This window comes from Phascolarctos cinereus, unplaced genomic scaffold (assembly GCF_003287225.1).
Source record: "Phascolarctos cinereus isolate Bilbo 61053 unplaced genomic scaffold, phaCin_HiC Scaffold_2;HRSCAF=192, whole genome shotgun sequence".
Lineage (NCBI taxonomy): Eukaryota > Metazoa > Chordata > Mammalia > Diprotodontia > Phascolarctidae > Phascolarctos > Phascolarctos cinereus.
The window spans coordinates 234,022,905-234,050,759 of record NW_027555625.1 but is presented as its reverse complement, the minus strand read 5'-3'; the positions used below and the strand labels follow the sequence as shown (position 1 = coordinate 234,050,759).

General features: G+C 38.4%; 1 protein-coding gene across 1 annotated transcript in view; it reads left to right on the top strand.

Annotated features, from left to right (window-relative positions):
• Positions 1-27,855, top strand: part of ATP9A (ATPase phospholipid transporting 9A) — a 165,092-nt gene that overhangs the window by 79,243 nt on the left and 57,994 nt on the right. Inside the window, exons 10-14 of the mRNA XM_020984234.2 lie at positions 1,065-1,141; positions 4,589-4,749; positions 7,186-7,328; positions 9,197-9,309; positions 25,556-25,768. Coding sequence (XP_020839893.1) covers positions 1,065-1,141; positions 4,589-4,749; positions 7,186-7,328; positions 9,197-9,309; positions 25,556-25,768 — 707 coding nt within the window. The remainder of the gene's footprint in view (positions 1-1,064; positions 1,142-4,588; positions 4,750-7,185; positions 7,329-9,196; positions 9,310-25,555; positions 25,769-27,855) is intronic.

Here is a 27,855-nt window from a genome sequence, read left to right as displayed (position 1 = left end):
CTTTATACAGTTCTCTGTCGGGTGTCCAATATTGGGTGCCACGATTTAATTCTCTATTTCTGAACCATTAGAATGTTACTACTAGTCTCAGTAGCAAAATTTAGTGACTACTTTACCTTTGTATTGCTATTGAAGGTCTAAGTCTTGGTTTTCTAAAAGTAGAGACTGGCATATAGTTTCAGATTGTCATTTAGTATAGTTTCAGTGGTTCTCCAGATACTTAATACAAAAAGATCTGTGATTTTACTGGCATGGACAACCCTTTCACCAGTATAGGTTGCAGCCCTTTTTTATGTTAGTAGGCAGTTTGATGAGTCCAAAAAATTCATCCCCTCTTGGCCAGTGTTTTTTACGAGCTTCTTCAAACTTAGGTTGCTATTCCTAAGATAATAGATTCATGGTCTGTTGCTAGACTTGAAGTCTCTCAAGCTTTGGTGAGACCTGAGAAAACTTAAACTTCATTGATAATGCCTTTGAGAACACACAATCATCTTCATTCTGTGAAGAAGCTTCAGGGGAGAACTTTAGAAAAGTGGGACTTCCCAAATATGATTCAAATTGTGTTTGTCTTCTCCAAAGAGTATCTTGGGACTGTATCCATCAACACAAATGTAGTAATTCTGAGATGATTCTCTTGAAGACTTTTGATGACTCACTTAATCTATGTTTGAAATACCTCAGAGAAATTTTGAAGCATCTGCTATTAACTTTAAATAGATCTCATTGCATTCTCAGTCACTGACCATGTGAAATAGACTAAATAAGACTAAATTTCTTGGAACCTCACTTGTGTTACACCTGTGTTACCATCAGCTCTGATTACTGAAAACTGGAATTTAGGTATCATACTAATAGCTTACATTTCTATAGCATATGCAATTTACAAAATACTTTTCCTCCGCACAACTGGGACTTGAACCCAGGTCTTTTAACTCCATTTTTAGTGTTCTTGCAACCCATGCTACCCCCCCACCCCAAAGCAGTTTATTTTATTTGTGAGTAGCAGTGTCTTTCCTTATATTTCACTTGGTCCTTTTTTTTTTCCTCAATGATTCTGTGTTTAGGCACGGTCGTGGGTGTGGTCCTTTATACTGGCCGGGAACTACGGAGTGTCATGAATACTTCCAACCCAAGAAGTAAGGTAGGTTAGAGGGGGCCAGCACAAATGGGAACCACCACAGTACTATCTCAGTATGTGTTGTTACCAAAGATATGGATGTCAGGTATTAGCACTTATAGTGGTCTTGTGGGATTTTTTGCATCTTGGGGTAAGTTAGGCTTCTTACTGTGATTGGGTATATTCACAGGGTTGTCAGATCAAATTTATCAGATCCCTTGAGAAAAGGGATTGTTTCATTGATTATATTTGCATCACCAGTGCCTTTCACTGTGCCTGGTACATACAGGCACTTAATGCTTGTTGATTGTTAGGAAGGTGTTTTTGGAGCTGTAGCTAGGAGAGACAGGATAGGAAGATAGATGTAATACATGGTTGGGGCACTCAGGGATACTGATGCTTCCCTTGAGTGTATGTGTTTTTAATGCCAGAAGATGCTGTTCTCTATGATCTTTAGAGATTTATATTGGAATAATCCAGGCAGCCTTTTAATAAATTCTCCCCGGGAGCTCATGCCACCTGTGGTGAATACACCCACTCTCATAGGTCTCTGGGTGGTCAATTTTCCCCTGCCACTGTCCTGATCAAAGTATCTGCATCTGGAAACTGCAGAAACATTCTCATAAGATAAGCTTCCTTCCCTCCCAAGCATGGTATTGTCCCGCTTCTTTTGGACATCCCTAGGCTCAGGGAAATTGGAACTTTTCTTTTTCCTTTTTGTTCTCCCTGCCTAATGCCTAATTTTCCCCTCAAGGAACAAAATAATCTTTTTGCTAGGCTTAGCCATTGCATGAACTTCAAACTGTGTGAATTGAAATGCAATGAATAAAGTTCTTCTTTTAGAGAAAAATAGTAATCCAGTCTAAAAAGGGTTCAAGTAGGGATGATATGGTGGACTTGGTATCCATTTTCCAAGAATCAATCCAGCTAAGTGAGGCTTATCATCACACTGGTTGACAGTTGATTTTTTTTCTATAGCAACTTATGACTAAGGAGTTTAGTGGGTTGCTTGCTATCTGCCCTGGTGGAGGGAATGTCCCCATGAATGAAATGACTGGTCCTTGAAATATTGAAATTAAGTCACCTCAATTATCCTGACTTCAATTTCCTCCTGTACTATGAGGGCCTTAGATTAGATGGCCTCCAAAGTCCTTTCCAGCTCTGAGATTGTGATCCTTCGCCCATAAGTCAAATTGCATTTGTTATAGGGAATGCTCAGAACCTCCAGGGAACAGCAGCTTAGTGTGGGATAGCTTGATCTTGTTTGGGATGCGCAAATAAAAGCTCTAGGCAGGGTACAGTATTTCCAAATATGGTTTGTCATCTTGGTTTCTATAGTTATGTGAAGGGTGACAATTAGCTTAGAAGAAAAGTTCTTAATTTGAGTTTTTGATAATTGTATTTCAATACAATTAGTTTCCTTTGTAATCCTAGTATTTAATTTTATGTATTTAAAAACATTATTCTGAGAAGCATTCATAGACTTCACCATACTGCTAAAGGGATTCAGAACGCAAAGGTTAGGTACTCTGGCCTTAGAATTTGAAAATAATTGCAAGACCGTTTATTGATGATGAATTTTTGGTAGGGTTGGTAGCTGCTGTTTAGAGTTATGTCAGATTCTGAGACTTGGAGAATTAGGAGAAGGAATTCATAGAATCATAGACTCTCAGCATGGGAAGGGAAATTAGAAATTATGTAGCTCAACTCTCTCATTTTCTTTTTTTCTTTTTCTTTTGGTGAGGCAATCGGGGTGAAGTGACTTGCCCAGGGTCACACAGCTAGTAAGTAATGTGTCAAGTGTCTGAGGTCAGATTTGAACTCAGGTCCTCCTGACTCTGAGGCTGGAGCTCTATCCACTGCATCACCTAGCTGCCCCTCAACTCTTTCATTTTACAGAGCTGAGGCCCAGAATGGGGGAGTGACTTGACTGAGATTACATATTGAGTCATTGGTTGAGTCAAGAAGAAACCCAGGTCTCCTGAATTCAAGTTTGGAGCATCGTAGCCTTTTTTTTTTTAATGGTGAATTATCATTCATATATGGGATTTTATAAAGAGGGAGCATGGTGTGGTGGATAGAGAGGGGTACTTGGAGTCAGGAAGGCCTGGGTATGAGTCCTGCCTCTGACTGGTACTGGCCATCTCATCCTGGGCAAGATTTTACATCTCTATGTGCCCCTAGGCAACTCTCTAAGACCGTAAATCGCTCAGAAGGTACTGGTCTGCCTTGGTATAGAGAGTCCTTCATGCTGAGCTCTCTATATAGATGAAATCACAGGCCTGGTTAAAAACAAGTAGAACTGAGACCTTGCAGTTAAATTTTTTCCTTTTTATTGTATCTTTATTTTTTTATTTTTGGGGTTCCAATCCAATAAACATTTATTAAATGCCTACTATATGCCAGGCACTGTGTTAAGCACTGGGAATACAATGTAAGAAAAAGAAAGACAGTTCTTGCTCTCAAGGAACTTTCAATCTAATAGGGAGTGACTGTAGCGTTTGAGTTTTGAAATAATTGTATCTTATCTCTGGTTTGAAAATGCCATTTAAACATTGAATAATAAATAATTTAGAATGTAAAGGCTTTTAAGTATTAATTTTGGTTGTGACAGTCTGCTTACATACACACATACATACATATATGTATGTATGTGTGTGTGTATCTGTGTATCAAGCTCCTTGTTTTCCTTGTTGATAAACTTCTCTGATCTAATCTGCAAGGCTATTATGTCAGCCTGAATTAGGACACTTTTTTTTTTAACATGTGAAGAAGGGACTTCATGGTGAAGAAAAGTGATGCTTCGATCCAAACTGATTTATATATGTAGGGTATAAAAGTGGGAAGGAAAATAAGAGACAATCCGATGTAAGCTTTTCTTTTTCTAGAGTAAATTGAGGGCTCAGTAAAGTAAACCCAGTGATTTTATCAAGTAACAGGGGCAGAATTTACACCCTGGTTTTCTCACTCCAAGGCCAGTACTCTATCCACTGTGCTTGCTGTCCCATTGGCAACCTCTTTTCCTTATGTTTGGGAGAGGGGAGAAAGGGCCATTTGTGAAGATTCTTTGAACCTTGTGCTTTTGAGTTCTAGCATTCAGAACTCAGTTATCTTGGAGTCAGAGATCATAGGATTTAGAGCTGGAAGGGATTTTAGAGAACACCTATTCCAATTGCCTCATTTTGCAGATGAGGAAAATGAGGACCAAAGAGGGGGGAAGTAACTTGCTCCAGGTCAGGTAGTAAGTACCGGAGCTGGGATGAGTTGAACTCAGGTCCTTTGACTCCAAATCTAGTGCTCTTTCCACTATACCATGCTGGCTCTATCTCATCTTATTGCTGTCCATACGGACGAAGGCCTCGAATTGAAGGTATGCATTTCTCCAGGTGGGACAACTGGTTTCTAGCCAGGTATATGCGCATCAGGTGAAATATCTCAGACTGTCTTTCCTTCTTCCCTATTTTCTTCAAGATTGGACTTTTTGACCTAGAAGTGAACTGCCTCACGAAGATACTGTTTGGAGCTTTGGTTGTGGTATCTCTCGTCATGGTGGCTTTGCAGCACTTTGCTGGCCGTTGGTACCTGCAGATCATAAGATTCCTTCTCTTGTTTTCCAACATCATTCCTATCAGGTAAGACCTATCAAGGTCTTGAAGAGCCTGTGTTTTCATGTTGTAGTCATTTAAGTGTATATCGACCTTCTTTAATACAATTTCTTATTCCAAGATCATGCCTAATTGACCTTTTTGAACATGAAAAGGGGGCAGACTCTTCTGTAGGATAGATCAGTGGTGCAGTAGAAATAGTGCTAGAATGAGAGGAAGGATGCCTGAGTTAGAGTCCTGCTCTGTAACAATGAGCAAGTCAGTTAAGGTCTAAGTCTCAGTTTTATGTTCTATAAAATGGGCAGAGTAACACTTGAGTTACCTACTGGATAGGGTTATTCAGAAACTGTTGAACTTTAACGTGCTATGGAATTGTGAGCTTTTAATTGTCCTAATAACAAAGATTGAATGGTGCTTTTGTTCCCTAGGTTTGGAGACCCCATTTTTCCCCACAAAATCTTCTCTAACTCTACATCAAAATAATCTTTTCCTTCCCACTTTTAAAGTCTTGGTATCTTTTAAAATTTTTTTTACATCATTGTCACTTCTGGATATATGCTTCCCTTCTCCTATACCTTAGTTATTCAGTCAGTAACTGCTTATTGACTGACTGGCTATACTAAGTGAGGTGTCCTTTGTAACAAAGGATAAAAAAGGGAGACAAAAAAGCGTATCAGCAAAACCTCCCAATGTATCAATTATTTTACCATATATACAATATTCTGCACCTATAGTCCCTCCTCACCTTTGCAAAGACCACATGATCTTTAAACATCTAACATGGGGCTAGTCATTTACAGGGCACTCAATAAATGCTTATTAATAGAATCTTTTAGTTTTTATAGTCCATAGAAGCTTTAAGAGGCAACTAGGTGGCTCAGTGGATAGAGCACCGGGCCTGGAGTCAGGGAGACCTGAGTTAAAATATGGCCTCAGACACTTACTAGTTATGTGACCCTGGCAAGTCACTCAACCCTGTTTGCCTCAGTTTCCTCATCTGTGAAATGATCTAGAGAAGGAAACGGCAAACCACGCCAGTATCTTTGTCAAGAAAACCCCATGGATGGTGTGGTTCATAGAGTCATGTAAATTCAAACATGACTATACAACAACAAGCTTTAATGTAAATTCTCTTTCTTGATTATATATTGCCTATATTTTCTTTAGTTATTTCATGTGATAATAAAAGCTTAACTTACCGTGTTAGATGATTTATGTGTGCTTTCCACACAACCTGGTGAGGTAGATAGTGGGTTCCTTTTCTCATTTTACAGATGAGAAGACTGAGGTCCAGAGAGGGGAAATATCTTACTTTTAGTCACACAACGAGTAAGTGACAGGGCCAGGACTCAAACCCGCATCTTCTGACTTTAATTACTTCACCCCTTTCACTTCACCACGCTTAAAGAGAAGGAATTATGGAATCATAGAGTTAGAAGTCTCTTTAGCAATTAGATGGTCTAAGCCCCTCATTTTCTAGATGAAGATGTGGAGACAGAGAACAGATTGTAACATGCACAGGCTCATATAGCAGATAATTGGCAGAGATGAGTTCAAACCCACTTCTTCAAAGTCCAAATTCAGTCTTCTTTCTATAATAAATGCTACATGCTGCCTCTTTATAGTTAGACTTTGTTTTCTTACCTACATGTTTGCATCCCCTTTTACAGTAGACTCTGATTTCTAGAATCATAGGATTTAGAGTGACAAGAAGCCTCAGAGATATCTTGTTTTTACCTTCACCCCCCTCCCCTCCCCTGTAGCTTCATTTTACAGGTGAAGAAAATGAGGCCTGAGAGATTATGGCTCCCCAGCGTGTCTAAGGCAGAGCTCTACATACATAAAGCACTTAAATTTTTATCTGGAAAAATAAATGATCAGAAGAACTATATGTGGGACAGTCATTCATCCTTTCACTAACTCATTCATCCTTTAATTGGCCTATTCCTTCTATCTCTGATGCTTACTACCTGTACAGCCACTTTGATCAAGTTACTTGACTTCCTTGGACCTCAGTTTCCACAGCTGCAGAATGACAGGATTGGATGACCTTTGAAGTCCTTTATAGCTCCAGAGTTAGAAACCTATTCCTGTACTCAGTAGCATTTGTTGAGTGACCTTGACGTGCAAGGACTCATTCTAGAAACTATAGGTAATAAAAAGAGGACAGAGACAGTCCTTGCCCTCACAGAACTCATAGTCTAGTTAAGGAGCTCAGCCATACTGACACAGAGATCGGTTTGGAGGCATACATGCAACAGAAGAGGGAGAAAGTGTTGTATTAGTGCAGAGGAGAGGTATGGTGATTGCATAAGGAAAACAAAGATTTCTTGGATTTTGGTATTTCGTCAATATTTAGGGTCTATGTGAATCTAAGAACATTGTTCACTAGTGCATCATTTACATAGAAAATGGTTTCTCAGATCCTTCAAATCCTGTTGCTCTTTTTTTCCTTCTGGACAGTTTGCGTGTCAACTTAGACATGGGGAAGATTGTATATAGCTGGGTGATTCGCAGAGATTCCAAAATTCCTGGCACCGTGGTTCGTTCCAGCACAATTCCTGAGCAGCTCGGGCGGATCTCCTATTTACTTACAGACAAAACAGGTAACCTGTTAATTGGAGAGGAGTAGCTAAAATGCACAGTGAATGCTTCAGCATAATATTTTCTTCATGTGGTCAGTTTTTTAAAAAATTTGTTTTTTCAGTTGACTAACATTTTTTTCTTCTCTTTGCTACTACCTTTTCCCCATTGGGGAAAATAAAAGAAAATCTTTGTAACAAATATACATAGTCCTATACAAAGAGATATGTCTCATTCTTCATTTTGAGTTCATCACTTCTCTTTCAGGAGGTAGTAAGTGTCCAGCTTCATCAGCAGGCCTTTGGTGTCATGGTTGGTGATTGTATTAATCAGGGTTCTTAAGCCTTTCAAAGTTGTTTTTCTTTAACATGTTGTTTTATAAAGTGTTCTGATTCTGTTAACTCTAGTCTGTATCACTTTATAAAAGTTTTCCTATCTTTTTATGAAACTATCTTTAGTTTCATTTCTTATGGCACAATAGTATTTCTGTACATTTATATAACATAATTTGTTCAGCCACTCACCGGATAATGAGCACCCCTTATTTTCCAGTTCTTTGTGCAATTGAAATTAATAGGAATTTTTTCTCTTGGAAGATTAGAGAAATGTGTTCCTCTTTGGATTTTTTGGAGGATAGAGGGAGGTTGCTTCTTTGATAGGATGTTCTCTTCCTGGAAATGGGCATGGTCATTAATTTTAGGAATTATACTTGTTACAGGGGATCCTTTTTTTAAAGGAAAAAATTATTTTTTCCAGTTACATGTAAAAGCAATTTTTAACATTTGTTTTTTAGCATTTTGAATTCCAAAGTCTTTCCCCCTTCCCCTCCCCTCTCATTGAGAAGGCAGTGTATTTGATGTAGGTTATATATACATGTGTTGTTTTGCAAGACATGTTTCCATATTAGTCGTGTTGTAAAAGAAACACAGACAAAAAAACCGTGAAAAAATAAAGAAAAAGAAAATTAATGTGTTTTGATCTGTGTTCACAATCTACCAATTCTTTCTCTGGAGATGGATAGCATTTTTTCATTATAAATACTTCAGAATTGTCTTGGATCTTTTGTCTTTCTGAGAATAGCTAAGTCATTTGTAGTTGATCATTAAACAATATTACTGTTACTGTATGTAATGTTTTCTTGGTTCTGCTCACTTCACTTTGTATCAGTTCACGTAAGTCTTTCCAGGTTTTTTTGAAAGCATCCTGCTTATCATTTCTTATAGCACATTTATATTTCATCACAATTATATACCACAGATTGTTCGATCATTCCTCAATTGATGAACAACTCCTCAATTTCTAATTCTTTGCCACCACAAAAAGAGCTGCTATAAACATTTTTATACATACAGGTCCTTTTCTTTTTCTTTACTTTTTTCTTTCTTTCTTTCTTTTTTAAATCTCTTTAAGATACAGACCTAGTAGTGCTATTGCTGGTGCAAAGGGTATGAACAATTTTATGTATAGCCCTTTGGGCATAGTTCCAAATTGCTCTCCAGAATGATTGGATCAGTGCACAACTCCACCAACAGTGCATTAGTGTCCCAATTTTCCCACATCCACTCCCACATTTGTCATTTTCCTTTTCTGGCGTATTAGCCAATCTGATAGGTGTGAGGTGGTACCTCAGAGTTGTTTTAATTTGCATTTCTGTGATCAGTAGTGTTTTAGAGCATTTTTGTATATGATTATAGATAGCTTTGGTTTCTTCAGCTGAAAACTGCCTGTTCGTATCCTTTGGCCATTCTTATAAATTTGACTTTGTATGTTTGGGAACGAAGCCTTTATCAGAGAAATTTGCTGTAATATTTTTTTCTAGTTTTCTGCTTTCCTTTTCATCTTGACTGCATTGGTTTTGTTTGTACAAAACTTTTTAAATTTAATGTTACAGGGACTCTTACCCAGAATGAGATGGTCTTTAAACGACTTCACCTTGGAACAGTTGCTTATGGATTAGATTCAATGGATGAAGTACAAAGCCACATATTTAGCATATATACCCAGGTAAAATAATTCCAGGTTGCTATTTTTAAAAATCATTTTTTCTCTGTTCTTCAATATATTGATATACAGTTAAAAATTTTTTCTGTGATAATCTATGTCAGATCTTCTCTTTGATGCCTTGCTTAATGTTTATGATCTAAGGGTTGTTGAACAATGATATGGCTACCATATATTGCTGTTAAATATTGAGTTATTTTGATGTATGGGTGGAAGACATTTTGTTGGAAGAGAGACTTGAAGCTGGTGTTTCATACTACTGAATCAAATGCTTTTAAAAAAGTAATCAACAAATAGTGAGCACAGGTGACTTATATTCTTTTCATCTTTCAGTCTGAGATGCTAAATATTTGGTCCATTGTATATAGCATCTCTTGCTACTGTGTGCCTGTTTTCTTCTAGTGCCCTTTCCTGATCCCCTTAAAACTAGTGTCTTCCCTCTGTTGATTTTCTCCAGTTGACCTTGTATTTTTCTTGTTGGTACATGGTTGTTTGCATGTTCTCTCCCTCATTAGACAATGAGCTCCATGAATGTAGGGACTATATTTTTTGCCTTTGTTTCTATTCTCAGTGCTTAGCACAGTGCCTGGCACATAATAACTGCTTAATAAATACTTGTTGACTTATTTGCAAGAATGCCCTGGATAGGCAGGAAGGTGGTGCAGTGGATAGAGCTCCAGCCTTGGAGTCAGGAGGACCTGAGTTCAAATTTGGCCTCAGACACTTGACACTTATTAGCTGTGTGACCCTGGGCAAGTCACTTAAACCTGATTGCCTCCCCCACCCCCCCCAAAAAGAATGCCCTGGATGCATAACTAGATGATTAAGTATATTTGAAGATAATCTGTCATGCTGAAATGCTAATGAATCTTGGGAGAAATGTAATACGGTAATGATGATAACTGGCATAGAAGCCTTTCAACTTTACAGAGTTGTTTAAATACATTCACTTCAGTTTCATAACTGTCTTCCAAAATAGGCACTACTGATGTTACTTTTCCCATTTTAGAGAGGAAGAAACTGAAATTCTGCAAGGTTAACTTAATGGCTTGTTAATGGTTTAGTTAAGTATTAGAGTAAAGATTTGAATCCAAGTCTTCATGACTCAAAGTTCAGCATTCTGTTCACTATATGGTATTACCTTTCTGAAGTCAGGATGCTATTTGTATTCAAATTTATTTACCAAATAAATAGAGTCATAGAACTTTAGAGTTGGAAGAGTCCCGTATAGACCATCTGATCTCTTATTCAGTAGAGCACTGAATGTCATAATCATTGTTGACATCTAATTAACTTCTCAAATGTCAGCTGTCAAGCATAGCAGAAATAGTAGCATTTCTGAGTTATAACTTAGAGATATAAGAATAACTACTATCATGCAGAAGCATGAAGTAAATTTAAAAATTGTTAAAGTAACATCTTTTAACATCAGTAATTTGCTCTTTTAAAACACAATATTAGGCAAAACAATGTTACAGGATTTAGTCAGTTTTATGAAACATTGTTATAAATGGGCAAGCCATGGGGCAAATGATATTCCTAGGTTTAGGTTGAAATATATTAACAATGTTTATTTCAGAACAAATATGGGTACTATGCTTTTTTTTTCTTGTAATAATACCATAGCAGGCTTTTATAGCTCACAAAGTATCTTCACATGTGTTATCTCATTTGGTCCCCCCTATAACCCTCCGAAGTAGTCAGAGTAGGTGGTAGCTTTCCAGTTTTGCAGATCAAGAGACTAAAATTCAGAGTGGTGAAGAGACTTGCTTAAATTCTAGTCTTCCTGAGTCTGAGCCCAATATTTTATCCATCATACTGCTTAGCTGCCAAATGTACCATAGACATATCAAGCTCTACATATACAAAACTGTATTCATTATCTAAATGCACATCTGCTTCTGACTTCCCCATTTTTTTCTTTTTTTGGGGGGGAAGGGTAGTTTCTATTTATTTTGAAATTTATTTTATTTTGAACTTATTTATTTATTTTATTTTGACCTTATGAAATAAAACAAGCATTTCCATAACATAGTAGGGTAGAAAAAATGATTACACATGAAACTTCAAATCTCTTAGGTATAATTTGCTATGCCTCTTGACCCAGCAGTACCGCTAGTATTCTCCATTTTCTTTTTCAAGGACACTACCATTCTTTCAGTTAAAGAGATTTGCAAACTCAAAGTCATCCTTAACTCTTTCCTCTACTTCATCCAGTATAAGAAGTCATTTGCCAAGGCTTACCAGTTCTGCCTCCAAAATATTTTTTACATCTGTCTCCTTTTCTCTACTCGCATCACAACCGTCCTAGTTCTACTGTGGTAGATGGTAGCTAAGGCAGGATTTAAGCCCAAGACTTCACTGTAAATTCTATAGTCCAGAAAACTATATTACTTCTCTTCTACTCTAGTTCATGGTGTAATTAAAAAAAAATCCTTCCTGGAATTCTTGGAAAGCCTCAAAAATTGACTGAAACCATCCAGGGCCTGTAGCAGAAAAGTCCTACAGTAAGAGCTACTGTTGCAACTGGGCTTGTGTGTACCAGTGAGGAGTAGCACAAAACTGTCCTGGTAGGAAAGCACAGCACACTTATTTTGGCCTAGTTATATGAGTAGCAGCCTTGTGATGAGGCTTCGATGTTTCTCTGCTTTTCTTGGTGAGAAATTATTCTCTCCCTGCCCCACCCCCCAGTCTCTCTAAAAAAATGGTGAATATTAAGGTGTGAAATTTCTTCACTACCTGTTAAGAGGTTTTGTGATGAGTAAAGGTGTATATGATTTGAATGTTTGTCTTTTCTCAAGGTAAATGTGCCTAAACTAGATAAAATTTTAAGTTGACTGGGGAAGGGGATGGCAAGTCTAAATGTATCTGCTGCTTGAAGTGTTTTGAATTTTTATACTTTATTATATCCTTTCATACATACACACTCATACACGTATCTATATAAATTTTAGTGAAATCAATTGACAAGCATTTATTGAATGCTTCCTTTTGCCTACTATGCTCTTAATCTCTTCTGAGTATAAGTTGAAGAAAATGTGCTGATCTATAGTTATAGGGATTGCTTACCCCATTGTATTTCCCTATACCAGTGAAATCATAGGTTCAGTACAGTACCCATGTCCCCTGTCCTCCTATGTGCCAGGCACTATGTTAGATTTGGGAATAGAAATAAAGAAATTAAATAATCCCTGTTCACAAGGAACATATAGTTTGTTCAAGGAGATAACATGTTCGTATCATTCTCTAACAGAGCATAACTATAGTAATAAAGTTTGTTTTTATAGTGTTTTATGGTTGACAAAGTGCTTTCATATCCACCTTTTTATTTGATCCTCACAACCACTCTGTGAGGTAGAAAGGACACATAACATAATGATGAAGAAGAAAAATAAGATTGACTTCATTTTGTAGCAATGTTAACAGAATTGATAGAACAAGCAAATTCTTGTGAAATCACAAAGGTGTTTTTGAGACAAAATGTTTTCGAATGTAAAACATAGTTATTGAGTTCAAGAATGTAAACACAGAACACAGAAAATGTTGTAACATGTTTGACTATTACTTAATCTATTCCCCCTTTAAAAATCCAAAGCTGTGACATAGGATTGGAGTAGTACTCTAAGCAGTCAGACTCTGTTTCCTCTTGTTTAAACAAGTAAAACCTCTTGGCTTTAACAAATAGCATAAGTGCAAAATAAACATAAGGTAGTTAAAGAGGGAGGGCACTAGCAGTGGAGAAGAACAGGAAAGTCTTTATGTAGAAACTTGTGTTTGAGCTGTGTTGTGAAGGACGTAAGGGATTCTATGAAGCAGAGATTGGGGGCTGGGGTGGTGAGGGGAAATATCTCCAGGCATAGGGGATGTCCAGAGCCCAGGCACTATTGCATGAATCCCTGAGGGAAGGCAGCAAGGGGCCAGTGTGACTTCATTGATCTGTGCAAACTGTGCCAATGGGATTTCCATCTCCTCCTGCACTTCTGTCTGCATAAGACTTCCACTTCCCACTGTGCTCCCTTGATCTCCAGCCTCAGGTGAGAAGAGGAGTGAACTTCCCTCTGACCCTGGGCCTTCCTTCTCCTACTGTGCCTGTTTGCTGAGGAACAGGAGTAGAAAAGTTGGTAGGTAGCAGCACTTCTATCTTTTGCTGAACTGTCTCCAGCCTTCAGAGGGAAGAGGAAGAGTGAAATGAGGCCTCCCGTCTGATCTTGTGCCTTTTCACTCATACCTGGTCGCACCCAGTACGTTTCAGTGATTATGAATCCCTGTAGGTCTTCATCCAAACCCCATTCCCTACTGCCTCCCATCCAATTCCTTATTCCCATCCCCCACAACCTTCTTACCCTGAAGTACCATCCAAATGCTTCCCATTCCTTCTGCCGTACTCTCTGGAATGCTTTTGCGTAGGCAGCAAACTTGCCCTCATCTTAAATCTTTTCCTCTCCCATACCTGTAATAACTGAGATCTGATTACTCCCTGATGACACAGCCTCCCTGGCCACCTTTTCCAGTACTGGCTGCATGTTCACTCATTCTTCTTAGCTCACTGATTGAAGTGGGGAATTGGAACAATCCTTACTCTCCATTGCAACTTCCAGGTTTTCCTACCTCCACCACCTCAGTAACTTATCTACTTTTGAGGTTCATGCAATTTATAAATACCAATTGATCAAAATTCTGGTAATTGTTGACTGTAGACCTCCAGTTCACTCCCTTTCCTTCCTTCCTCAGTGAGTTCAATACCTGGCTCATAATTTTGCTCTCCATAATTCCTGCCCTCATGCTAGAGGACTTCAACTCTGTCTCTCTTCTCTCTCTTTGCTTTTTGGTGAGGCAGTCAGGGTTAAGTGACTGGCCTAGGGTCACACAGCTAGTAAGTGTCAAGTGTCTGAGGTCAGATTTGAATTCAGATCCTCCTGACTCCAAAGCTGGAGCTCTATCTACTGCACCAGTTAGCTGCCCCCTGTCTCTCTTTCTCTCTCCCTCTCTTTTGCTCCTTCCCACAAACACCTTAATCACTCAGTTCCTCAGCCCACTGATTTCTCATGACCTATTTACCCTACCTCAGCCACACATGAAGATGGTGATATCCACAAATGTACCACCTCCATGTTCAGGAATTCCAAAATCTTATCTGACCATAATCTATTGGTTTTCCACCTCTTCTTCTGCCTTCCCTTACCAAACCCTACCCTTCAGCTGTACTGTGACCTTTAATTCCTCAACCCTTCAGTCCTCTCCTAGGTCATCACCCCATGTACTAACTGCTTTCTCCTCTTTTCCCCATCTTGACTTTTGGTCAATGAGTTCAACTCTACGCTATCCTCTTGAATCCCTATTTCCTTTATTATATCAGTGATAGCACCCTGCCAAGTCTCAGCCTTGGGTTACTCCAACCCATGATTCAACTTGGATAGTTCTGTTGCTGTCTTTGCTCCTACAAATATTTTGAACAAAGGTAGAGAACATCATGACACCATTTTGCTTGGGTCCACTACAAATTTATGTTACATAATCTTAACTTAAGAGTCCTCACAGCTCCTAGGCAGTGCTCCCACACCTCCCTTATTAACTTGCTATCCCATTCTCCAATGGCTCTCACAAATCTTTTCATCGCTCCTCAAACCTCCTATGGCTCTTCCTCCCTACACTTTCTCAACTGAGAATCTTGCCTCACATTTTATAGAAAATATTGAGACCATACACTGTGAGCTCTTTCTTCTCCTTTCTTCCGCAGCTTTCTCTTCCTTCACCCTCGTTCCACACATGCAGAGATGGCCCTACCCCTTACTAAGATAAGCCCTTCTACCTACACACACAAGCAATCCCATTGCATCCCATGTCCTCCAAGAGATTCTACCTTTTGTCATCCCCACTCTCTCACTTATTTTCAGTCTCACCTTTTCTACTGACTCATTCTTTACAAATAAGCTCATATCTCCCCCATCCTCACAAAACCCTCGACCATTTCATCCCCAGCATATCTTTTGTGTTCTTTGTGGGTAAACTTCAGAAGTCTGTTTGTAATGAGTGCCTCTACTTTCTCTCCTCTACTCTCTTTTTTAACCCCTGAGAATCTGACTTCTGACATCATGATTGCACCAAAGTGGTTTTCTCCAAAGGTCCTATTGATCCCTTAATTGCCAAATTTAGTTCCTCTCTCAGCCCTCATTCTGCTTGACCTCTCTACTGCCTTTGATGATGTTGATCACTTTTTTGTCCTTGAACTCTCTTCTGTATAGATTTTTGGGATACTACTGTCTCCTGGTCCTTCTCCTACCTGTCAGACTGCTCCTTTTCAGTCTTCTTTGCTGTATCCTCATCCGGATTACAACCTGTAACCATAGATGTCCCACAGGATTTGGTCCTGGGCCCTCTTTTCTTCTCCCTTCATACTGCTTCACTCATCAGCTATCATGGATTTAGTTATCATTTCTATGCTGATGGTTCTCAGATCTATGTATCTTGTTCTAAATCCTCTGCTGATTTCCGGTTTCACATCTCCAGTTCTTTTCAGATATCTCAAACTAGGTGTCCAGAAGACATTTTAAATTCAGCATGTGTTAAACTGAACTTATCTTTCCCACTAACCTCCCACCCCAAACTTCATTGTTTCTGCCAAGGGCACCATTATGTTCCTAGTCTTCCAGGTTTGCAACTTCAGTGATCTCTTTAGTTCCTTGTTCTTATCTCCTATGTGTAGGCTGTTGCTAAGGTCTATCGATTTCTCCTTTGTACCATCTTTCAAATACTCTCCCTTCTCTGCTTTGATATTGCCACCACGTTGGTGTAGGCTGTCATCATCATATGCTTGGATTACTGAAATATTTTGCAGGTGGGTCTGCCTGCCTCAACCATCTCCCCTCTTCATCCTCCATTCAGTTGCCAGAATAATTTTCCTGCAGTATGTCAGACCACATCACATCCTCTACTTAATAAAATCCATGTCAGCTCCAAGATCAAATACAAAATCCTTTGTTTGACATTCAAAGCTTTTCTTCATAACCTAGCTCCTTACCTTTGTAGTCTTCTTACACTTTACTCTCCACCATGAACTCTTTGATCCAGTAATACTGGCTTCCTGGCTGTTCCATGAATAAGATACTTCATCTCTTGGAACTAGGCATTTTCTCTGGCTGTTCTCCATGCCTGGAATGTTTTTTCTTCAAATCTTCACCATTTGGTGTCCCTGGGTTTCCTTCAAGTCCTAACTAAAATTCCATCTTCTTTTTTATTATTATTAATTTATTTATTTTTAGTTTTCAGCATTTACTTCCACAATATTATGAGTTCCAAATTTTCTCCCCATTTCATCCCTCCCCCCCCAAGACAGTGTGCATTCTGAATACCCCTTCCCCTAATCTGCCCTCCCTTGTGTCTCCCCCCTCTTCTCTATCCCCTTCTTCTTATATTTTCCTGTAGGTGAGGATAGATTTCTATATTCCATTGCCTCTATTTCTTATTTCTTCAGTTGCATGTGACAATAATTTTTAACATTTGTTTCTAAAACTGTGGGTTCCAAATTTTCTCCCTTCCTCCCTCCTCACCCACCCTCATTGAGAAGGCAAGCAACTCAATACATGTTATACATGTGTAGTCATGCAAAACACTTCCATAGTAATCACATTGTGGAAAACTAACTATATTTCCCTTCATCCTGTCCTTCTCCCCGTTTATTCTATTCTCTCTTTTGACCCTGTCCCTCCTCAGAAGTGTTTGCTTTTGATTGCCCTCTCCCCCAATCTACCCTCGTCTCTATCATCCTCCTGCTCTTTTATACTCTTCCTCACTATTTTCCTGTAGGGTAAATAGATTTCCATACCCAATTGAGCATGTATGCTATTCCCTACTTAAGCCAAATCCAATGAGAATAAGATTCACTCATTCTCTCTCACCTTTCCCCACTTCCCCTCTAGTGTAAAAACCTTTTTCTTGTCTGTTTTATGTGAGATAATTTACCCCATTCGCCTCCTCCCTTTCTCCTTCCCCCAGTATAATCCTTTCTCACCCCTTAATTTTATTCTCCAGATATCACCCCTTCATCTTCAACTCACCCTGTGCCATCTGTGTATCTGTCTATACGTATAATTTTTTTTCCCTCCAACTACCTTAATAGTGACAAAGGTCTCATGAGTTACAAATATCATCTTTCCATGTAGGAATGTAAACAATTCAAACTCAATAAGTACTTTATGATTTCTCTTTCCTGTTTACTTCTTCATGCTTCTCTTGAGTCTTGTATTTGAAAGTTGAATTTTCTATTCAGCTTTGGTCTTTTCATCAAGAATGCTTGAAAGTCCTCTATTTCACTGAGTGTCCATTTTTTCTTCTGAAGGATTATACTCAGTTTTGCTGGGTAGGTGATTCTTGGTTGTAATCCTAGCTCCTTTGCCCTCTAGAGTATTATATTCCAAGCTCTGCGGTCCCTTAATGTAGAAGCTGCTAAATCTTATGTTATTCTGATTGTGTTTCCACAATACCTGAATTGTTTCTTTCTGGCTGCTTGCAATATTTTCTCCTTGACCTGGGAACTCTGGCATTTGGCTACAATATTCCTAGTAGTTTTCCTTTGGGGATCTCTTTCAGGAAGTGATAGGTGGATTCTTTCTATTTCTGTTTTATTCTCTGGTTCTAGAATATCAGGGCAGTTTTTCTTGATAATTTCTTGAAAGACGATATCTAGGCTCTTTTTTTTTTTTTGATCATGGCTTTCAGATAGTCCAGTAATTTTTAAATTATCTCTCCTGGATCTGTTTTCCAATGAGATATTTCACATTGTCTTCTATTTTATCACTTTTGTTTTATAATGTCTTGATTTCTCATAAAGTCACTAGCTTCCATTTGCTCCATTCTAATTTTTAAGGAAGTATTTTCTTCAGTGAACTTTTGGACTTCCTTTTCCATTTGGCCAATTCTGATTTTTAAGGCATTCTTTTCCTTATTGGCTTTTTGGACCTCTTTTGCCATTTGGGTTAGACTATTTTTTTAAGGTGTTATTTTCTTCAGTACTTTTTTGGGTCTCCTTTAGCAAGCTATTGATTTGTTTTTCATGATTTTCTTGCATCACTCTCATTTCTCTTCCCAGTTTTTCCTCCAGTTGTCTTGCTTCTCAGAAATCCTTTTTGAGCTCTTCCATGGCCTGGGACTGATTTATATTTTTCTTGGAGGCTTTGGATGTAGGAGCTTTGATTTTGCTGTCTTCTTCCAGTTGTATGTTTTGATCTTCTTTGTCACCAAAGAAAGATGCTATGGTCTGACTTTTTTTTTTGCATAGTTTGCTCATGTTCCTAGCTAATTACTTGAGTTTTAAACTCTTTGTTAAGGTAGGGGTCTGCTTTCAGTATGGAGAATGTACTGTCCCAAGCAGCTGTTTTCAGAGATACTTCTAGGCACCTGTAAATTTTCAGTTCTTTCAAGGTGGTATGATCAAGGGCAAGTTGTTTACTCCTTTCCTGGCCTGTGCTCTGGTTTATGAGTGACCACAAGCACTCTTTTCTGCCTTGGAACTGTGAGAAGGATTCCTTCTCTAAGGCACAAGTTCCACCATGCCAGCACTCCTCCTTGCCCCAGGATTGCCACCCAGAACTGTGACCCAGATCCAAGCACAGGCAAAGCAAGAGAATCCTGCCTCAGCACCAGCAAAGAGATCCCTGCAATACCCCTCTGATCAGCCATTCAGTTCTTCCTCCTTCGGTTGGCTGAAAGCTCTGGAAGCAGCTGCCACCCTGGGGCTGCACTGAAACTGGGGCTGGGACTGAGCTTCTCTCTCACTGTGGTCACAGACCTTTCCTACTGACCTTCTAAATTGTCTTTGGCATTTGTGGATTGAGAAATCTGGAAACCACCACAGCTGCCCATAATTCAGTCCTCTGAGGCCTGCTCCAGGTTCACTGAGGCCTTGTCTTTGCCTGTGTGCCCACTCTGAACTGCACTCCTCTCCCAGCCTGGTGCAATAGACCTTTCCAATCAACTATCCAGGTTGTCTTGGACTGGAAATTTGTTTCACTCTGTCTTTTTGTGGGTTCTTCTGCTCTAGAATTTTTTCAGGTATTTGGAGGGGTTTGGAGGAGAGCTCAAGCAAAGCACTCCTTTTACTGTGCCATCTTGGCTCCACCCCTAAAATTTCTTTCTTTGCTTTTTTTTTTTTTTTGGTGAGGCAGTTGGGGTTAAGTGACTTGCCCGGGGTCACACAGCTAGTAAGTGTCAAGTGTCTGAGGCCAGTTTTGTACTCAGGTCCTCCTGACTCCAAGGCTCTATCCACTGCACCATCTAGCTGCCCCCAAATTCCATCTTCTTTAGAAAACCTTTCATAATCTCTTAATTGTTTTGTCTTCCCTTTGTTTATTATTTTCTTTTCATCCTATTTATAGCTAATTTGTACATATTTGTTTGCTTTTTTGTCTCTCCAGTTAGATTGTAATTTTTTTTTTTTTGGTGAGGGAGTCAGGGTTAAGTGACTTCCCCAAGGTCACACAGCTATACTAAGTGTCAAGTGTGTGAGGCTGGATTTGAACTCAGGTCCTGCTGACTCCAAGCCTGGAACTCTATCCACTGCGCCACCTAGCTGCCCCTAGATTGTAAGCTTCTTGAGACTGTCTTGTCTCTTTGTATTCACAATACTTAGCACAGTGTCTGGCACATAGTAGGCACTTAATAAATGATTATTAACTGCCTGACAGGTAGGAGATAAAGAAAAATAAAATAGTTTCTGGCCCCTGGGTGTCATTTTCCTCCTCTCTAAAGTGAGGATTTTGACCTACATTATAAGATCTACTTCAACACTGACATTGTTTTAGAGGATTATTTGTTCTAGGGTCTATTGTACTTTAACTTGCTATGATTCAGATGGAAGAGAGAAAAGACAGGGGCACAAATTCTTCTTACAAGGAAAATGCAGTGTGCTTCCCTTTACCTGCTTTAACAAACTCATAGTGATGTTTTCAAAGTCTGAATATCTATCTGTCTCTCTGTCTATCTATCGATATTAAGCCTCACAATATTATTGTGAGGCAGCTTGTCATAGTGGGTTGAGAGGTAGCCTTGGAGCCAAGAAAACCTGGGTTCAGATACAGCCTCTGAAACATACTGGATATATGACCTGGGCAAGTCATGTAATTGCTTAGTGCCCTAGACATCTTTCTAAGGTAAGTGCCAAGTGTAATTTAAGTTGTAGAGAAGGTGCTGACTTGTATTGGTAGACTTTCCTCATCTAGGACTTTCTCATCCCAATTAATTCACTGGTCTAGTCATAGTCCTGTTCCTTATAATATTATATAAAATATCTTGCAGGTGGGGGATGAAGAAGATCAGGTTAATTTAATCACCATTAACTATACTTAATGGGGTGAGAAACCCTGTGTCATAGATGCCATTTACTGGCAACTAAGGTTTTTATTCAGTCATTCCTTGCCTTTTTATTTTCTCTCTTCATAATCATAGAATGTAACTACTGAAAGGGATCTTGGAACATAACATTTAGAATGTTGGAATTGAGAAGGACCTTAGTTACATAGAAAATGGAATGTTATGGCTGCAAGGGACCTTAGAGATGATGTAGTTGAATCTCTTGATTTTACAGATGTGGACAGATATATTATCCTTGTTTGTTTCTTTCAGTGAAATTCATGTATGGAAGAGTTTTACTTGTATCACTTGGAAGCATTATTGATTTTGATGGTGGTTTTTACTTCTTTTTCTTCTTCCTGTCCCTTTCTGTACCACAGATGGGTGCAGGAGGGCAAAACTCCCTCAGTGTACTTTTCAGCTATAATAGATCTTTCTCTGTACTCAGTTTGAGATTTCTTGCGCTGCCCAGCATACCAAATGATGACCCAAATTCCCTGGGAAGTCATTTCTACTACAGACCTATTGCTACTTAAACAGAGCAAAAACAAAACAAATGTGTCAGTGATCTGACCAGGATTTTCCTATAATAAAGCCGTTAGATGATAAGCAAACCTTGTTGTAACATGACAAAAATGCCTCAGTGTTATTTGCATGACTGCCCACATGTAATATTTATATCATTCTTTCTATGGAACTAGCTGCACCTGATAATAGACTTTTTGCTGAAAGTTGTGTTTTTAAGGAAACAATGGTGCTAGGCAAGTATGTATGCCTGTGAGGTACCAGGTATACCTTAATTTATATAATAATTGTATTTCTAAGAATTCAATTCAACTCAACAAACACTTATTAAGTAATTACTCTATGTAAAAAACTGGGCTGGGGTTTGTGATACAAAGACAAAGAAACAGGCAGTTCCTGCCTTCAGAGAGCATTTATTTGTCTAGAAATCAAGTCAATGAGAATTAAGTGCTTACTTTGTGTCAAGCATTGTGCTAGCTAAGGAGTACTAAGCTAGAAATTGTTGTTGTTGAATCATTTCAGTCCTGTCTTACTCTTTGTGACTGCATTTCGGGTTTTCTTGGCAAAGATACTGCAGTGGTATGCCATTTCCTTCTCCAGCTCATTTTACAGATGAGGAAACTAAGGCAAGCAGAATTAAGTGACTTACCTAGGGTCATACAACTAGGACTTGTCTGAGGCTGGATTTGAACTCGGGTCTTTCTGACTCCAGGCTCAGTGGTCTATCCACTGTGCCCTCTAGCTGCTCTATTAAGTTAGAGGTAGAAATTTGTAAATTATTGTTCAAAAACTAAGTAATTCCCTAGGGAAATTTGCTATTTTTAGAGTAATTCTATCTTTAATGAATGCTTTTGCAAGGTGTGTAATTTATTTGTAAAGTAAATAGCCAACCCCACAGAGAAAGAGACTTGACTAGTTTCATTAATATAGGTGCTCTTAGGTGAAGAAATTCCCTGTTGCAATGTAGGTTAGTCTCTTTTCTGCAACTTAAAGTATTAAGAGAATTGCCCATAGCAAGTGACTTGCTTAAAAGTCCGACTACACAGCCAGAATGTGTCCTGGTGAGACTTGAACCGGGGTGTTCCTGGCTCTCAGGTCAGATCTCTATCTGCTACACCATATTGCTTCTCCCATAATGAATCTTTGAATAAAGTTAGCTTTTCACATGTTCGATAAATATCAAATGCCTATTGTGAATTAGCTGCAACCTTTTTACTGATTTTTTAAAAAAAGAACATTTAGATAGTGTTTTAAGGTTTGCTAAGTACTTTACATGCATTATTTCCTTTTAGTCTCACAACAGTCTTGTGAGATTAGTACAAATATTATGATCCCCATTTTAAAGATGAAGAAACTGAAGCCAAGTAGAAAAGCTGAGTGACTTTTTCAGGGTTACATAGAAGGTATCAGGTCTTTCTGACTCCAAGTCCAGTACTTTATCCACTGTACCACCCTGCCCCTCTCTAACTATTCATGTATATGTTCAAGGAATGTAACTGAGTTTCAACTTTGGTACTGTTTGAGAGTCATTAACTTTTTTTTTTAAGTGAGGCAATTGGGGTTAAGTGACTTGCCCAGAGTTTCACAGCTAGGAATTATTATGTGTCTGAGGCTGGATTTGAACTGAGGTCCTCCTGACACAAGGGCTGGTGTTCCATCCATTGTGCCACCTATCTGCCCCTAGAATCATTAACTTTTAAAAATTAGATTCAGATTGTCATAGACAGGAGCCATAGACACTATTTTAGAAGCATAGAGTGGCAGCTAGGTGACATAGTGGCTAGAGTGATGAAGAATTGAATTTGAATCCTGCCTTAGACATTTACTATCTGTGTGAACCTCATCTGCAAAATGGGAATAATAATACTATAAAGCTCACCAGGTTGTTGTGAGGAGCAAATGAGATAATATATAAAGTGCTTGGCAAATCTTAAAGTACTACATAAATGCTAGGTGTTGTATTATAATTATAATACATATAATTATAATAATCCTGTTTTTAGCCAGGTAAATATCTAAATAAGTAGGGATGAAAAGCCATGTTATTCTTGGAGATCTCTAAAATTTTGCTGAAGAATTCTTCCATGTCATAGAGTGAATGGAGTCTACTAATCACTTTGTGCCTCAATTTCTTTATTTGAAAATATAAATTATTTAATCTTCTACATTTTTCTCTGGCACTTTGAAAAATTTGGAAGATTTGGTTGAGTTGTGAACCTTTGAAAATTACTATAGGAAACCAAGATGTTTGAATTTTCATATTTCCTTTTCTTTAATGGTTTGTATTGACATTCATCATTTATTTGCGGTTTATGTAAATTTTGTACAATATTCATAACATATAGTACCTATTATGAGAAATAAAACAGTTGTACATTCTGACTTGAAATTTAATTTTAAAACAGATTTCTTTTAACACAGCCTAGAATTAGCATCTGTAAAAGTGTTTGTAGTGCTTCGTTAATGAGGAGCAGGAGGTGCCTGATTTCCTTTTGTGAGCTATGACCCTGCAGAATTACTCTCTATGCAGAGATCTGAATGTCCCACACATCTTATTTGTGTTTGGTTATGAAATCTCTTCTGACCTCACATGAAGCCTTTTTATTTTCCCTATGTGAGGGACTGATGTTTTTCCCCAGGGCAAAATGAGTTAGTAACCTGCCTTCTTGGCTACTACATCTGTTTTTGTTTTCCACTGGCATTTTTTTAAGTAAGAAGAAATGTGTCTGGGTTAAAGGGCCTGGGGAGAGGGTATAGAGATAAACACTGTAAGATTTGAAACTCTTCCAGGGAGCTTGCTGGAGAGATTGAAGAGTGTCCCTTCTCAAATTGATCGCACTTGGCTGTAAGATAATACTGCTGTTAACTGTTTTAAGAGTTGCCATACCCACATGTGTGGGATTTTACTTTGAAAGTACTTAAGAATTCTTGTTTTATCATCATGCTAGTCCTATGAGGGGGGACAGATATTGGTTCACTTATTTTATGGATGAGGAAACAGAAACACAAGGCTATGACTTGAGTTGCCAAAGGTGTTGAAAGACTAGCACCTGACCCTCAGCCCAGTGGTCTGATAGACCCCAAATGGTTTGTGTCTTCATGAAACTTCAGGTCATCATACTTGGCTTAGTTGTTCATTTTGGTGAGCATTCAATCTGATTTGGAAAACCAGTTCATGTGTGGTTTTCTTCATTTGGCATGTCAATGGTAGCTGATCACATTTGACTTCCTCATGTAATGGATTCTTTTATTTAGGAAATCCAGAGCTTTTCATGTGGCCAACGGCTTTTATGTGTCCAAAGCCTTTGTTACAATAAGTAGTAACATTGCAAACCAAAGTAATTGTTTGGTCAGCTATTGTGATGATTGTTTCTGCTGACAGATATTAATAATGTGGGTCAGTCCAGGTGCCGAGTAATGTGTAAAAACCCAAAGGACACGGGTTTTTCAGTTTAAATGATTGAATGTGCCCGAGTTGCTTATCATGCATTTTTGCATTGTGACAGTGATCATTTCTCTGTAAATTTTTGGTCCTTTTTACAATCTCAGTGTTAAATTCTTTGTAATTAAAAGCACTTGGCAAATGATGATTCATTTAAACTGTAGTTCTGATTCATTATTCTAATTACTGTTACTGCCCTTTGACCTGGAAGCGAAACTTTTGTCCTCTTGACATCAGAGGTTAACCGAGCAGGAAGCCAGAGCACTGTGTGTCCCCTCAGTGACCAGTATAATTTAGTAATTGTCTAATTACCTGGAAAGTCTGACGCTGCTCCTAAAAATAGTATTAAAAATGAAATGAAAGTTATTTTCTAGTTCCAGGAAACCCATCTGTTTTCTATTTTGGGGCAACCATGTGTTCATGCATCTAAATATCAGTTCTTTCTAACATTAGATCACTTGTCTTCTGTTGAATGAGATCGCTTTTAAACAGAACATTAAATCTGAAGGCTTTTTGGACACATTGAGCTACTAGGCTCAAACTCTAGCTACCATTAGTTGTGGGAAAAGTAGATTTGCTGTAGGTCATCATTGCCCTCCAAAACTGGGTTAGAGATTTCAGTACCAATATTTGTGCATTCCATCTTGGTTTTTGTTTCATTTGTTTCCTCTGCTACAAGTCTGAGTTAAATATTGTCACTGATTACCTGAAAATGAGGACAGTTAATTTGTCAAGTGGGTATACTCCACCTGTGAAAAACATTTAAATGGAGTCAGTACTTCTTGAGAAAATGGTTCCCAAAGCATCACAGAAGGTACGTGCATGATGTATGTCTATATTAGGAGAACTAGAGAAGGGGATTGCACTCTGGCTGGGATTTTTCCTCTTTGAAGCCTTTCATCTTCAATTGTCTTTCTTTTTGATTTCTTCTCTCTCTAGCAATCTCAAGACCCACCCACTTTAAAGGGCCCTACACTCACCACCAAAGTCCGGAAAACCATGAGTAGCCGTGTTCATGAAGCTGTGAAAGCGATTGCCCTCTGCCACAATGTTACACCAGTCTATGAGTCTAATGGAGTGACGGATCAGGCAGAAGCAGAGAAACATTATGAGGACTCGTGCCGGGTGTACCAGGCATCTAGCCCAGATGAGGTAAATCCTCCAGTCAGCTAAAACTTGGGATGTGGGCCATTCCTTGCATGTTTTTACAAGCTTGAAATTGGCAATTTCCCAAGGAGTTATCAGGAAACTTGGAATCAGAGTAGATAATTGCTAATGAAATAGGATGAAGACAAATGGCTGGATACAGTGTTTTGGGATAAACACATTTAGAAATAAATGAGAGAATTAGTTGGACTTTAAGTAAGAAGTTTTTGCCTTAAGATAAGTATGGAATTAGGAAAGAGTAAGAGGTCTTGATTAACAGCAGGGAATGACTAGTGTTTAAAAGGCATGTGGTCCAATTTAAAAGCCACATACCTTTAAGACGTCCTTTCATGTTGAAGCATATTCTATTACTAAAACCAAAAGAACTCATTTGTCTCCCTTCATAGTGAGTGTAGACCCTGGAAATAGAATTGCCCATTTTATGTTTGTTTATAATGAGCTCCTAATTAGTTTTCCTTCTAGTTTCTCATATAGCTAAGAATGCCCATTGCTTCCATGTAGAGTTTGCTCACTCATCAGGAAAGTGTTTTTATATCTTCTGTCATGCTGACTTGAGATATAATTCAGAAAAATTAATTATTTGTTCTCCTAATTATGTATTAGGATTGATCATTATATAATCATTAATTATATTATAATTAATTATGAAGAACTCATTTGTATACATTTATATACAGTCCTCAAGAGTTTACAAATCACTTTAGCCAACATAGTAAGGTAAAGTATTCAGATATTATTATACCCATTTTACAGACAGTGAACCAAGGCCCGGAAAGGGAAAGCCATTAGGCTATAGGCACACAGCAAGATCTCTGTATATGATGTCTGTGCTTGGGGTAGTGTCATCTCCTTTTTCAAAGGGAATACAGATTTGGTAATAGAGCACTAGATTTGGAGTCAAATCCCATCTCCTCTACTTACTACTTGTGTGACCTTGGGCAAGTCACTTAACCTCTCTGAGCCTCAGTTTCCTCATCTGAAAAATGAAGAGGGGAGGGATAAGGGCTTTTGTTTTTAGGATCCTTTTTGGCTCCAGATATTTTGATCTTTCTGCTTAAAGAGTTGCTCTGATATGCTTAGATATCCTTATTTTACCTCACAATTAATCTCTTATATTCCCAGATCCCTTAAATCAGGACTTTTTAACCTAGAGTCTATCAACTTGTTTTTTAAAAAAAAAATTTAATCACTATTTCAGTATAGTTCTTTTCCTTGTTGCTTCTGTGTATTTTATTTTACACATTTGCAAACATTATGAGAAGGGGTCCATAGAATTCATTAGCCTGCCAAAGGTGTCCATGGCATACATAGAGATGAAGAACCCTTGCCTTAGATCAATCAATCATCAAATATCTATTAAAAGTGATTTTTGTCTGCAGATCCTTTTCTGGACACTGGTAGAGGGGAGCTAAGCCATGCCCACTGCCATCATGGAGCTTATAATCTTGTGGGAGAAAGACTCAAATGAACAGTACTGAGTGCATTAGAGGCATAAATGAAACTTAAATGAAATCTTATATGTGTCCTTTGCCCTCTTGTTCTTGCTTTAATTTTTCTTTGACTTCACTTGAAGTAAGATTTTGGATACCGGAATTTCATGTCTTCAGTGAACTGTTAAAATCTGTGCCATAGTGGCAGTATGACAAATTCCTAGGAGTGGCGTAACTACCAGATTCCTTTAACTTGTGACAATGGAATTTGGACAGACTTTCAGAAGTTGAAGATTTCTTTGTGGTCCCATGTACGGCTTTAAGTTTGGAAATGTGCAGTTTTCTCCCTGGTCTACTTACAGTCTCTATGTGACTTTCCCAAAAGAAAACAACAGCAACAACAACAAAATCCTAAACCAATCATAATTACCAGAAATATTTTGAGTTAATGGATTTGTTTTGTGACACCTATTCTCGTTTCTCTGACATCTCGTCTAGTTTGAGAGTTGTTGAATAATGGCTTTACTAGGGCCAGAGGATGCTAGATGGAGCAGTGGGTAGAGCTCAGGAGGACCTGAGTTCGAGTATAAATCAAATGCAGTCCTCAGAAATTTGCTAGCTGTTTGACGCTAAGCCTCAGTT